The sequence below is a fragment of the Monodelphis domestica genome, chromosome 7 (assembly GCF_027887165.1).
Source record: "Monodelphis domestica isolate mMonDom1 chromosome 7, mMonDom1.pri, whole genome shotgun sequence".
NCBI classification, from domain to species: Eukaryota; Metazoa; Chordata; class Mammalia; order Didelphimorphia; family Didelphidae; genus Monodelphis; species Monodelphis domestica.
Genome location: NC_077233.1, coordinates 263,625,404 through 263,637,506, shown reverse-complemented (window position 1 = coordinate 263,637,506; position 12,103 = coordinate 263,625,404). Strand labels below are relative to the sequence as shown.

The 12,103-nt window shown below is 38.2% G+C and overlaps 1 protein-coding gene across 3 annotated transcripts in view; it reads left to right on the top strand.

The window, feature by feature from the left end:
- The window catches only part of MELK (maternal embryonic leucine zipper kinase), an 89,900-nt gene that overhangs the window by 73,335 nt on the left and 4,462 nt on the right, over window positions 1-12,103 (top strand). For all 3 annotated transcript variants that reach the window (XM_056806720.1, XM_007497994.3, XM_007497995.3), the window contains 3 exons: window positions 479-707; window positions 8,693-8,786; window positions 10,249-10,411. In XM_056806720.1, the coding sequence (XP_056662698.1) occupies window positions 479-707; window positions 8,693-8,786; window positions 10,249-10,411 (486 nt within the window). The remainder of the gene's footprint in view (window positions 1-478; window positions 708-8,692; window positions 8,787-10,248; window positions 10,412-12,103) is intronic.

The following is a 12,103-nucleotide window of genomic DNA, read 5'->3' as shown; positions in this document are numbered from 1 at the left end:
CATCTGTCTTATAGTTTAGCTTTCTCTAACTCCTCTTAATTCCATTGCTTTCCCTCTTTTAATTTTTTTCCTATTTATGCTGTATATAGCTTGCTTTGTATTTATTTATTTGCATGTTGTCTTCCCTTTAGACTATAAGTTCCTTGAGGATAGAGAGAGGCTGTCTTTTGCTTCTTTTTGTATTCCCAGTGCTTAGCATGTATTAGGTGCTTAATAAATGCTTATTGATTGATTAATCAACAATTGACAAGATGTTTTAAATATAACAGATAAGACTTTGAACCTTAATCTAAAGTTATTGACATTTACTAATGTCAGTTGAACCTATATGTCTTTAAATATGCAAATATCATTGATTCCTTCTGGTTCTGGTGAATTTTAAAAAATTGTGTGGTCATTTTTAAAAGATTAGAGTGTGATATAAGACATTAACTTTTTCTTTATGACAATGAGCTTCACCCGATAACTTTTTTTGTAGCTTGCAAAGCATTGGAAAGAATCAAATGATGTAGAATCTGAGCCATTAACTCCAGTATTATGCAGAGCAGCCACAAGGAAATTGGAGAACAAAGAAAATGTGTGCATGCCTAAGTCTGCTATGAAGGATGAAGAACACTTTGTACTGCCCATTCCGAAGACTCCTGGTAGCAAGAGTTTGCATGAAAGAGGAATATTAACTGTAACAAATCACCCTACACCTTACAGAGGTATATGTTATATGCATATTTGAAGTTTGGATTAAGTGGTAGTAAAAAATAGATGGCATCTTTGAATACTAGCCTTACAAACAAATAGGTCAAATGCTTATATGATAGTTCAGAGATGGATGGGCTGTTAAGGGATAAAATTTAGGGGTTATTGACTGAATATATTATACTAGTGGTCACCAGGGATTAATTCAATCCCAATAAAATACTTGAGTCAGTTTGGGATTTTTATGGTGGTTTAATTACAATAGAGGGAAGAAATTAAGAAGAGAGCGAAAAGGAATTTGGATTTCTCTGGCAAGCCAGATAGGATTTCAGAGGCCTAGGCCAAGGGGCCTTCTCAATCTAGCTTGACTTCCAGCCACGAGGCCTCCTCCAAGATGAGGGGCCTCCTAGGGGAATAGCATTTTAGGAGGCAAAGGAAAACAGGAATTGGCCTAAACCACTCATCAAGCATGCTGCCATGAGTTCCCATCGCTGAAAGAGCCCAATGTCTCTGAGAGAGAGAGCCTGGAAAGAGGATGTGACGTGAAATATACAGACTATTCTTTACATCACTTCCTGTGTCTCAACATGTACCAATAGTAACTTAAGCTTGACTTAGGACAGCCCAGGGGGTCTATCAGTTGTTTCTTATTTGTCACTTGCTAGCACATGTCTGTCATAGGCCATCCTTGTCAACACTTAATCCTTAAGTAGGGGTGTATATATTCTTGGTTGCTAGGATTTTAAAAGACTAAGCAGGATGGAGTAAAACTAAAATTCATAGACTGAAGATCTTCTATAAGAATTTGAATTTAGATTGTAAGCTCCTTGATTAAATAGTAGGTGTTTAATAAATGTTTATTGATTGATTAATTAATCAAAAGTGACTGACATTTACTAATGTCAGCTGAACCTGTATAATATACAGTGTATATCTTGAAGATAATTGTTCATTTCCACCCAAATATCATTTAGTCATCAGTCCAGGATCTAGAATTAAAGCCTTAGTTGTTTACACAGTCGATTAACATGTATCAAAATACACATCCCTCTCTGGACAAAAATTAGTATCATTCTGCCACTTCTTGGACTTAGCTACAATTCTTTTTTTTTTTTTAATTGTATAATATTTGATCATTTCCATGCATTATTCATTGAAGATCATTTTCTTTTCCTCCCTCCCACCCCCCATAGCCGACGTGTGATTCCACTGGGTATCACATGTGTTCTTGATTCAAACCCATTGCCATGTTGTTAATATTTGCATTAGAGTGTTCGTTTAGAGTCTCTCCTCTGACCTGTCCCCTCAACTGCTATGCTCAGCCAGTTGCATCACCAACATATACCACAATTTGCTCAGCCATTTCCCAACTGAAGGGCATCTCCTCGTTTTCCAATTTTTGGCCACCACAAAGAGAACAGCTATGAATATTTTTGTACAAGTCTTTTTCTCCATTATCTCTTTGGGGTACAGATCCAGCAGTGCTATGGCTGGATCAAAGAGTAGACATTCTTTTATCACCCTTTGGGCATAGTTCCAAATTGCCCTCCAGAATGGTTGGATCAGTTCACAACTCCACCAGCAATGAATTAATGTCCCTACTTTGCCACATCCCCTCCAGCATTCATTACTTTCCTTTGCTATCATGTTAGCCAATCTGCTAGGTGTGAGGTGATACCTCAGAGTTGTTTTGATTTGCATCTCTCTGATTATAAGAGATTTAGAACACTTCTTCATGTGCTTATTAATAGTTTTGATTTGTTTATCTGAAAATTGCCTATCCATGTCCCTTGCCCATTTATCAATTGGAGAATGGCTTGGTTTTTTGTACAATTGATTTAGCTCTTTATAAATTTGAGTAATTAAACTTTTGTCAGAGGTTTTTATGAAGATTTTTTCCCAATTTGTTGTTTTCCTTCTGATTTTAGTTACATTGCTTTTGTTTGTACAAAAGCTTTTTAATTTGATGTAGTTGAAATTATTTATTTTACATTTTGTGATTCTTTCTATGTCTTGCTTGGTTTTAAAGTCTTTCCCCTCCCAAAGGTCTGACATGTATACTATTTTGTGTTTACCCAATTTACTTATAGTTTCCTTCTTTATGTTTAAGTCATTCACCCATTTTGAATTTATCTTGGTGTAGGGTGTGAGGTGTTGATCAATTCCTAATCTCTCCAACACTGTCTTCCAATTTTCCCAGCAGTTTTTATCGAATAGTGGATTTTTGTCCCAAAAGCTGGGATCTTTGGGTTTATCGTATACTGTCTTGCCGAGGTCACTTGCCCCCAGTCTATTCCACTGATCCTTCTTTCTGTCTCTTAGCCAGTACCAAATTGTTTTGATGACCGCTGCTTTGTAATATAGTTTGAGGTCTGGGACTGCAAGGCCCCTCTCATTTGGTTTTTTTTTTCATTATTTCCCTGGATATCCTTGATCTTTTGTTATTCCAAATGAATTTTGTTATGGTTTTTTCTAAATCATTAAAGAAATTTTTTGGAAGTTCCATGGGTATGGCCCTAAATAGATAAATAAGTTTGGGTAGGATGGTCATTTTTATTATATTGGCTCGTCCTATCCATGAACAGTTAATGTTTTTCCAATTGCTCATGTCTAGTTTTAGTTGTGTGGCGAGTGTTTTGTAGTTGTGTTCATATAGTTCCTGTGTTTGTCTTGGGAGATAGATTCCTAAGTATTTTATTTTGTCTAAGGTGATTTTGAATGTGATTTCTCTTTCTAGTTTTTGCTGCTGAGCTGTGTTGGAGATATATAGAAATGCTGATGACTTATGTGGGTTTATTTTGTATCCTGCAACTTTGCTAAAGTTGTTGATTATTTCAATTAGCTTTTTGGTTGAATCTCTAGGATTCTTTAAGTAGACCATCATGTCATCTGCAAAGAGAGATAACTTGGTCACCTCCTTGCCTATTTTGATGCCTTCAATTTCTTTTTCTTCTCTAATTGCTACTGCTAGTGTTTCTAGTACAATGTCAAATAGTAGAGGTGATAATGGGCATCCTTGTTTCACTCCTGATCTTATTGGGAATGCATCTAGTTTATCCCCATTGCAGATGATATTAGCTGATGGTTTTAGATATATACTGTATATTATTTTTAGGAATGACCCTTCTATTCCTATGCTTTCTAGTGTTTTTATTAGGAATGAGTGTTATATTTTATCAAAGGCTTTTTCTGCGTCTATTGAGATAATCATGTGATTCTTGTTGGTTTGTTTGTTGATGTGGTCAATTATGTGGATGGTTTTCCTAATATTGAACCAGCCCTGCATCCCTGGTATAAATCCTACTTGATCATGGTGGATGACCCTTCTGATCACTTGAGGATGGATGGGGAGCCTGTGCTTCCCTTTATTCTGGAGACTTTTGATGGGATTGAGTTCAGCTTAGTTGGGCTGGGTTTACTCTGAGTTTTAAACTTCCTGAACGGCTGGAGCAAATATGGAGGATCTCCAAAGCACTGGCCAGGCTGCCAGGTCTGTGCTCCTTCTAGGCTGCCATCTTGACTTCGCCTCTAGGTTTCTGTTTTTTTTTTTTTTTTTTTCAAAAGACCCTGCTCTCTAAGGGGGGGAGGGGTGGTGGCTTGCCTGGGCTCTGATGGTTCCTGATGGTATTAGGTTCACCTGGTTTGGGCGGAATGAGCCCTGAAGCAAAAAACGTCCTCCACAATCTGTGTTGAATGCCTGGAGACTGGCCCAGGTTGTTTTCAAGGTAAGCCCTTCAAGGGCACTGAAGTTTTTGTTCTTTCAGAAGCTCTGAGGGCTCCTAATGGGATTAGGTTCAGGTGGTGTGGGCCAAATGATCCAGAGCCAAAAAAATGAAGGAAAAAAAAAACACAACTTCCTCCTCCACAGTCTGTGTTGAATGCCCGGAGACTGGCCCGGGTTACTTTCAAGGTAGGCTCTTCGGAGCAACCCCTTTGCCAGCCCTGAGTTTTCTGTCCTTTCAGTAGCTCTGAGGGCTCCTGATGGGATTGGGTTCAGCTGGTGCCCTAAAGCTGGGACCTCCCTTGAGACTCAGATGGAAGGACTCAGCCGGGGGGCTACAGGTTTCCCCCTTCTCTCTATGTTTCCCTGCCGTCTGTGTTGGGCACCCAAGGTGAGTCCTCAGAGCCCTGAGGTTCCCGCTGCTGCCGTGGGCTCAGCACTCTGGGTTGGGGGGGATGGGTACTGGGACTTTCTGTCTACCCTTTAGATCCGAGGGGTCTAGGGTTCTGGCTTTTGGGGTGCGATACCTTTTGATCCAGGTCCAGGAGGAGGTTTCCCCAGGTCTATCCTGTTGTTCAGCTTGAATTTCGGTGTCCTAGGAGCACTCTGTTTGCGATCGGTAAGGAAGGGTTTCTGAGGTCTGAACTTTCGCTGCTTCTATGCCGCCATCTTGACCGGAAGTCTCCATCCTTAGCTACTATTCTAACTATTGCCTTTTACACTCCTCCTTACCATGACCATTCCCCTCTGATTTCTACCACATTTTCTAGGCAGCTAGTCATTTATTTCAACATGTGTCCCTAAATCTTCTGCCAAACAAAGGACAAGGGAAGAGTGGCCCTCACAGCTTCCCTTAGCCACCACGTACATCATCAGACTTTGTATCCTTAAACTTGAACCTTCACCTATGATTTTAAAAAACCATGTTAGCTCCTGGAGAAATGTAACAGAAAGACCTTAAATATCATCTAATTCATTTTACAGTTGAGGCATTTGAGAGCCCTTAGCAACTAAATTGCTTTCCTGTGATCATATGTATAACAAAGAGTTGGGAATTTGAATTGAATTCCTTCCACTCCAAATCCAGTGCTCTTCTCTACTACATTGTATTTATATAAAGTTTAATTTTTTTTTTGTTGCAATGTTTGGTACTTTCCATGTTCAGTGCCTTCTGACCCATTTCTTGAATAGATTCATGTATAGATATGAAACATCCATATAATCTATCTTGTTTTACAAACTCCATTTAAAATCTTTTACAGTCTAGCTCCAACCTTCCTATGTATAGCCTTATTATACATCATACCCTTCCTTGTACTCCACATTTCAGTCAAACTCACTTATCTTGCCCTTGCTGTTCTTCATACATAATATCCTTTCTTTCGTTTACGTAATGGCTTTCCTGGAACACGCTTCCTCCTCATTTTTTTTTCTGGGATCACTATTTGAACTAAACTCAGATACTACTTCTTAACCTGAAACTCTAAGCCACCAACTGCTAATGCCTTCCACTCCAAGTCAACCAGTACTTATTTTACACACACACACACACACACACACACACACACACACACACACACACATTTTTTCTCCTCTTATAGTATATAAGCTTTTTGACAGCAGGGACTGTTTAACTTTGTACCTCTAGAGCTTTGCATAGTTTCTGGTACATAGGTACAATAAATATTTTACTGATTGTTCTCACCTGTACCCTTCTTCATGTTGAAGCCATAAAATATTTTGCATGTTGATTTGATTTTTGAGGGTCTTATCAAGTGCTTGATACACTTTATGTATTTCTTTATCCTCTGCAACCTATGTTGGAGTAAAAGGCGTATCTAACTGCATGGTGGTGATTTCTGTCATGTTTATTATATAAGACAAAGTTATGTATGACCAAGGGGTCTCATGTAAAGATTTTTCTTGCTTTCCTTAGGCATAAAGAAAAACTGGGAATAATCCTTATTTTTAGCTGTAGTTTTTTGTTTTCCTGTTTTTCCTTCTCCTTACTTAAATTGATAATTTAAAAAAATATTCCATTAAAAAATCCTTTTGGTTACTTTCATTTTTTAAAAGAATTTTGAGTTCCAAATTTTATCCCTCCTTTAGCCCCCTCTCCCACCTATTGAGAAGGCAAGTGATCTGATTTTAATTATACCTGTAAAGTCATACAAAATATATTTCTGTGTTAGCCATTACATTGATAATATTAATATGGACTAGTTATTTTCCTGCAGTTAGATGACTTACAGACTTTAGACTAAATGTGAGATTCTTATTCGGCCATTGAGGTGATAGAAAGAACTTAATTAAATCTATATTGATATTCTCAATCTAGTGTGTGTGTGTGTGTGTGTGTGTGTGTGTGTGTGTGTGTGTGTGTGTATAAAACTTTTAAAGAGAAACTTCCAAGAGATGACTTGGGTTTGGGGGGAATATGGTACTTCAAGAATCAAAAAGTTTGTAATGTGAAAGAGCGGATTAGACTTGTCCTGCTTGTCTCACAGAACAAATCTAGAAGCAAAAAGTGGAAATTTTTGAGAGGGCAGGTCTAGACTCAATGTAAAAAAACCAAACCAAGTCAAAAAGCTACTCTGACCTTTAGTGCTATCCAGAAATCAAATTGGCTGCCTTAGCAAGCAGTGGCTTCCCCTTTACTTGAAGTCTTCATCTTCATCTTCTTGTTAAGAATGTTGTAAAGGGTATTCTTAGTGAAGCAAAAGTTGAGGTCCCCTCTAGCTTTGATCTTCTATAAAGAATAATTTAGGATAGGGATAGCTAGGTGACTCAGTGGATAGAGAGCCATGTCAGGAGGTCTTAGGCTCAGATCTGGCCTCATTAGCCATGCCTCTTCTGTCTTGGAAGAAGTACTTAATATCAATTCTAATATAGAAGGTAAGTGTAAGAAGGTAAATTAAAAATAATTTAGGATCGTAAACTTGAAAATTGAGTTAAAGGGACTTTTAAGATCATTGAGTAAAAACTATTCTCTCCCCTCATTTTACAGAGAAAGAAACTGAGTCCCAAGGAGTTTAAAATGGTTTGCTTTAGGTGGCAGGGCTGGGATTTGAACCCAAGTTCTTTGATTACAAATCTAGGATTTCTTCCACTTTTCTTCTAGGTAGCTGTGTGAAAATAAAAAAGTAGGAAAAAAGGTTAGAATGGTCTCCAAAACATTGTAATGTAAAAGAGGGCCATGTGGCTCAACTATTTCTTCCATCTTCTCATTCTAGTTATGCATAATTGTTCTTAAAGATTATATAGGCATAGTAAGAATTTTTTTCTTTCACCCATTCTCTTATTATGGTTGACCTTAATAATTATTTACAACTGACTAGTAGTGCACTGCCTTCTTCCTCTCTCCAGCTGTGGCTGCTCCAGCCCGGCTGCTGGTTCCATTTGGTTATTAGCACTCGATTTCTTCCTTCCCAGCTCTGCTGTAGGTTAGGCCTGGCTCCCTCCAGCCTTGTGGTCCTGGTGCAGCAGTAGAGTGATGTCTTGGAGCCAACAACTAACAAAAAACATTTCCTTAGTATCACTTGGGCAGGATATTCAGCAAGGACAAAGCATTGACTTGGTTTGTCAAAGTGTCTTTGGCGGTGCTAGCACACTGTCTCTGCTAGCTGTTCTTTAACACATAGATGCTGTAAGCAGTTCCTAGGACCCCTTTACCAAATCAGAAGTGATGAACATTGGTGGAGAGAGCTTTCACATTGGGAATTTATGCTCCTGAAATCATAGAGCCTTCCTATGTTTCTTTTCCAAACTCTACTTTGTCATTACTATTAATCTTCTAAAAGTGGTTTTAAGCATTTTAAAGTGTTTTAATTTGTAGAATGAGTGCCTTTCTTTTTAAAGCTGAGACTACTTTCCCTTTGTCTTCTATAAGTGTTTAAAAGGTATCTTCTCTTCCCCAGCCTCCTACCTTGCTTTGGCAGCCGAGACAGGAAGAACAAGACATTTGTGTAGATTCTAACTACTTCTCCCTACTGCCCCTATCACTTAAAAGCCAGCAATGATTGTATTAACCAGTTATCTCTAGTTGTATATGTTTTCTAATTTCCAACGCTACCATTAGCATGAAAAAGAAACAATGGCAATATGTGATGATTGCTAAATTTTGACCAATTCTATAGAGTAGCTATAGTGAAGGAGTTTGGAAAGAAGTTTGGAAAATTAATATTATATGGAGTTTCTAAGAAAACATTTTAGATATTGAATTTTCCAACATCAAAATATTAGTTAAATTTTACATAGTGTATTTTTTTTGTCTATCAGAGAGAAATCAGTGCAAGGAAGAAATCCTGATTAAAACTATAAACCCAGAGAAGACAAAAGAATTACCAACTTCCATTATTAGTCCTGAGAGACGGTAAGTATTTAGTTATATCAGTTATGAGTTTGCCTAAGATATGACCAGATTTCCTCAATTTATTTACTCAGTGAAATATTATCAGATATTATCAATTGTTTAATTAACCTGGATTATATAAACCTTCTGTGTGCTGCTGGACTCAGTTTTATCTATAGAACATTAGTGTGTTGTATCCCACAAAGAACCTTTGAATAGAGGCAAGAACCTTGGGTTCTGATCCTGGCTCTGACACTAAAATCAGCTGATTCTGAGCTACAGGGTTTTTTTTCCTCCCTCCTTTCTGTAAAATAAGGGGGAAGAAAGGTTATTTCCAAGATTCATTCTAGGTCTTTGATTCTGTGAAATAATGATTTAGTTCATTATGCAGTTCCTGTGAGGTAGAGGTTAGAAGACTGGATTTAAATCCTGCCTTTGATGCTTGTGTGACTTCTCTGAGTCTCTCTTCCTTCTGTAAGATGAAGACTAGAAGTCTAAAGAGGTTTATTCCAGCTCTAGTTTTATATCCTAGCAAACATATGAATTCCTTAACCTCCCTGGGCCTCAGTTTCCCTATTTGTGATATGATGGATTTGAGTTTGAAACCTTGGAGTTCTTTCAGCTCTAGATTCTATGGTCTTCAACCCTAATTTGAATAACATCTAAAAACTGAAGAGATACAAATAACTTTCACCAATTTGGACCTACTTTACTGTTGTACTATATTTGTTAACAGATAGTTTCATTGATTCTATTAAAATTAGAGACATTTTATAATAATAATAACTAACATTTATATAGTGCTTATTATGTGCCAGACACTGTGCTAAGTGCTTTATAATTATTATCCCTTTTGATCCTCACAACAACTCAAGTGTTAGGGGCTATTATTACCCCCATTTTACAGATGAATAAACTGAGGCAAACAGAGGTTCAATGATTTGCCCAGGATCACACAGCAAGTAAGTGCCAAGAGGCTGGATTTGAATGCAAGTCTTCCTGATTTCAGGCCTAGCACTCCATTCACTAAGCCACCAAATTTAACAAACATTAAACTTAATGTTTAAGTAAACTAAAAGTTCCCCCAAATGCTAGTTTATATAAATAATAAAGAAAACCAATTTGTTAGGAAGTATTTTAATAGGTGAATTTTTGTTGTCAATATTATTATATAATTGGGAACATATAAACCATCACATTCTTCTTATTAAGTAAGTTATTTTTATGTTGTTAGATTTAGGAATAAAATTGATCCAAAGATATAAAATTTTTTTAAAAACAGGTTTATTTTTTGATACTCTTATTAGTATCAAATTTTTTAAAAGGTCTTACTGCAAAGTTTTTGCTGAAACCTTGTTTCAAGTGAAGGGGTCTACCACTTACAGAGAATTTTGCAGAAAGTCAGCATAAACATGTTGTATGACAGTGTGTTGAATACTATTAGGCCAATAACTAAGTTCCTGGTTAAATTTTTCTTTTAAAGATGCCGTTCAGTGGAATTGGATCTTAATCAAGTACACAGAGACAGTCCTCAAAGGAGGAAAGGAATGTTTGGAAGTCTTGAAAGGGGTTTGGATAAAATGATTACAATGCTGACCCCCAACAAAAAGAAAGGATCCACTAGAGACGGACCAAGAAGACTAAGGGTAAATAAAAGTTACTTTTGGGGGGTGAGGGGACATAGAGAACGTGTGCGTGCATGTGTGCGTGCATGTGTGCGTGCATGTGTGTGTGTGTATAAACACACCCATATCATTTAATTACTGTTGAGCTGAATATACTTCTACCCCAGATTGCTTTGTATGTGTGTTTGGGGTAAGGTGTCAACTCTTTGTTTTCAGATACATTTTTTTGATTACCCCAGTTATGCAAAAATAGTGAGTTCTTCCTCTCTTCTTATATCTTCCCTTATATCTTTATATCTTTCTTCTTCTCTTTTTTTTTTAAACCCTTACCTTCTGTCTTGGAATAATACTTTGTATTGGCTCCAAGGCAGAAGAGTGGTAAGGACTAGGCAAGGGGGTTTTAGTGACTTGCCCAGGGTCACACAGCTAGGAAGTGTCTGTATCCAGATTTGAACCCAGGACTTCCCATCTCTGGGCCTGACTCTCAATCCACTGAGCCACCTAGCTGCCCCCTTCTTGTCTTTTCTTACATGTTATGGAGTTAATCTGTTTGTTTCTTGGTCTTCTGTTAACTGACAATGTTTCTTTGTTGGTTCAGCATTTAAAAATTTTAATTATTAATTATTTAGTAATATTCCAATTCTATTGCCAAAAGTTTCTGAATTGGGACTTTGTGCCAGAGCCAGACTCTTTTCCCTTCTATACTCTTGGATGGAATGGTTTAGTCCCTGCTTGATTGTGTCCACTACAGTGTAGATGCTCTTGCCACTGTGATTTTGGATCAGATCACTGGGGTGAGGTGCCACTTCTCCTGGAATCCTGACTTGTGGGTCTCTCTTCTGATGACCCGAAGCGGGCTTTGGTCGAGGCCCTTTTATCTTTACCCCTTTCATAGTTCCCTCCTGGAATTAGTTCTGTCTCCTACTGTGGCCCTGATAAATCCCTGCCCGTTGTCATTGATGGCATTGTTCACAAGCCTCCCTGTGAGGTGTTTTTCTGGTGTTTCTGGAATGCTTTGCTGGCCCATTTCTGTTGTAGCACTAAAACTCCCCAGATGCTATGTGATTCAGGCTACCAGGACCCTGGTGTGAGGCGACTTTGAAGGACCCAGGTATGCACCTGCTGCCCAGCCCTATCTCCCTGTGCAGTAACCTGAATGGACATGGCTTTGTCAGGCCAGGGCAAGCATCTTGCTGGCTTTCTATCCCACAATCCAACTCTGACTTTCTTCTCCCCAGAATGGTAACAGGTTCCTGACAATCTGGACTGGAGAGATGTACGTCCTACTTTTCTCTTTGGTTCTTTTCATTACTGTTCCAATTGGTTCCCAAGTGTAGGAATCAGCTAGGTGGCTCACCCAAAGAATTCTGGTTGGAAAGTTGTGTTCCTCGAGGACTTTGCACGTCCCCGTCTGAATCTGAAGAATGTACATCTTTATGATCTTAATCAATCACTGAGGCCTCTTTATCCTCACCAGGGTACCAGGAAATACCTTTTTATTTTTGTAGAAATTCCTAAATCCAACCTTACCTAAAAGGCATTAAGGTAACTTGGTTACTGGTGACGTTAATTGTCTTTGGTGTATGGAAGAGAACCCTGGCCTTGGAGTCAGTAGAGATGAGCTTTTAGCTGTCTCTCTGCCACCGTTCCCGGGGAGACTTTAGGAAGATCACTTCCCTCCTCACTCTTGGCTTTCTCATCTCTCAGACAGTT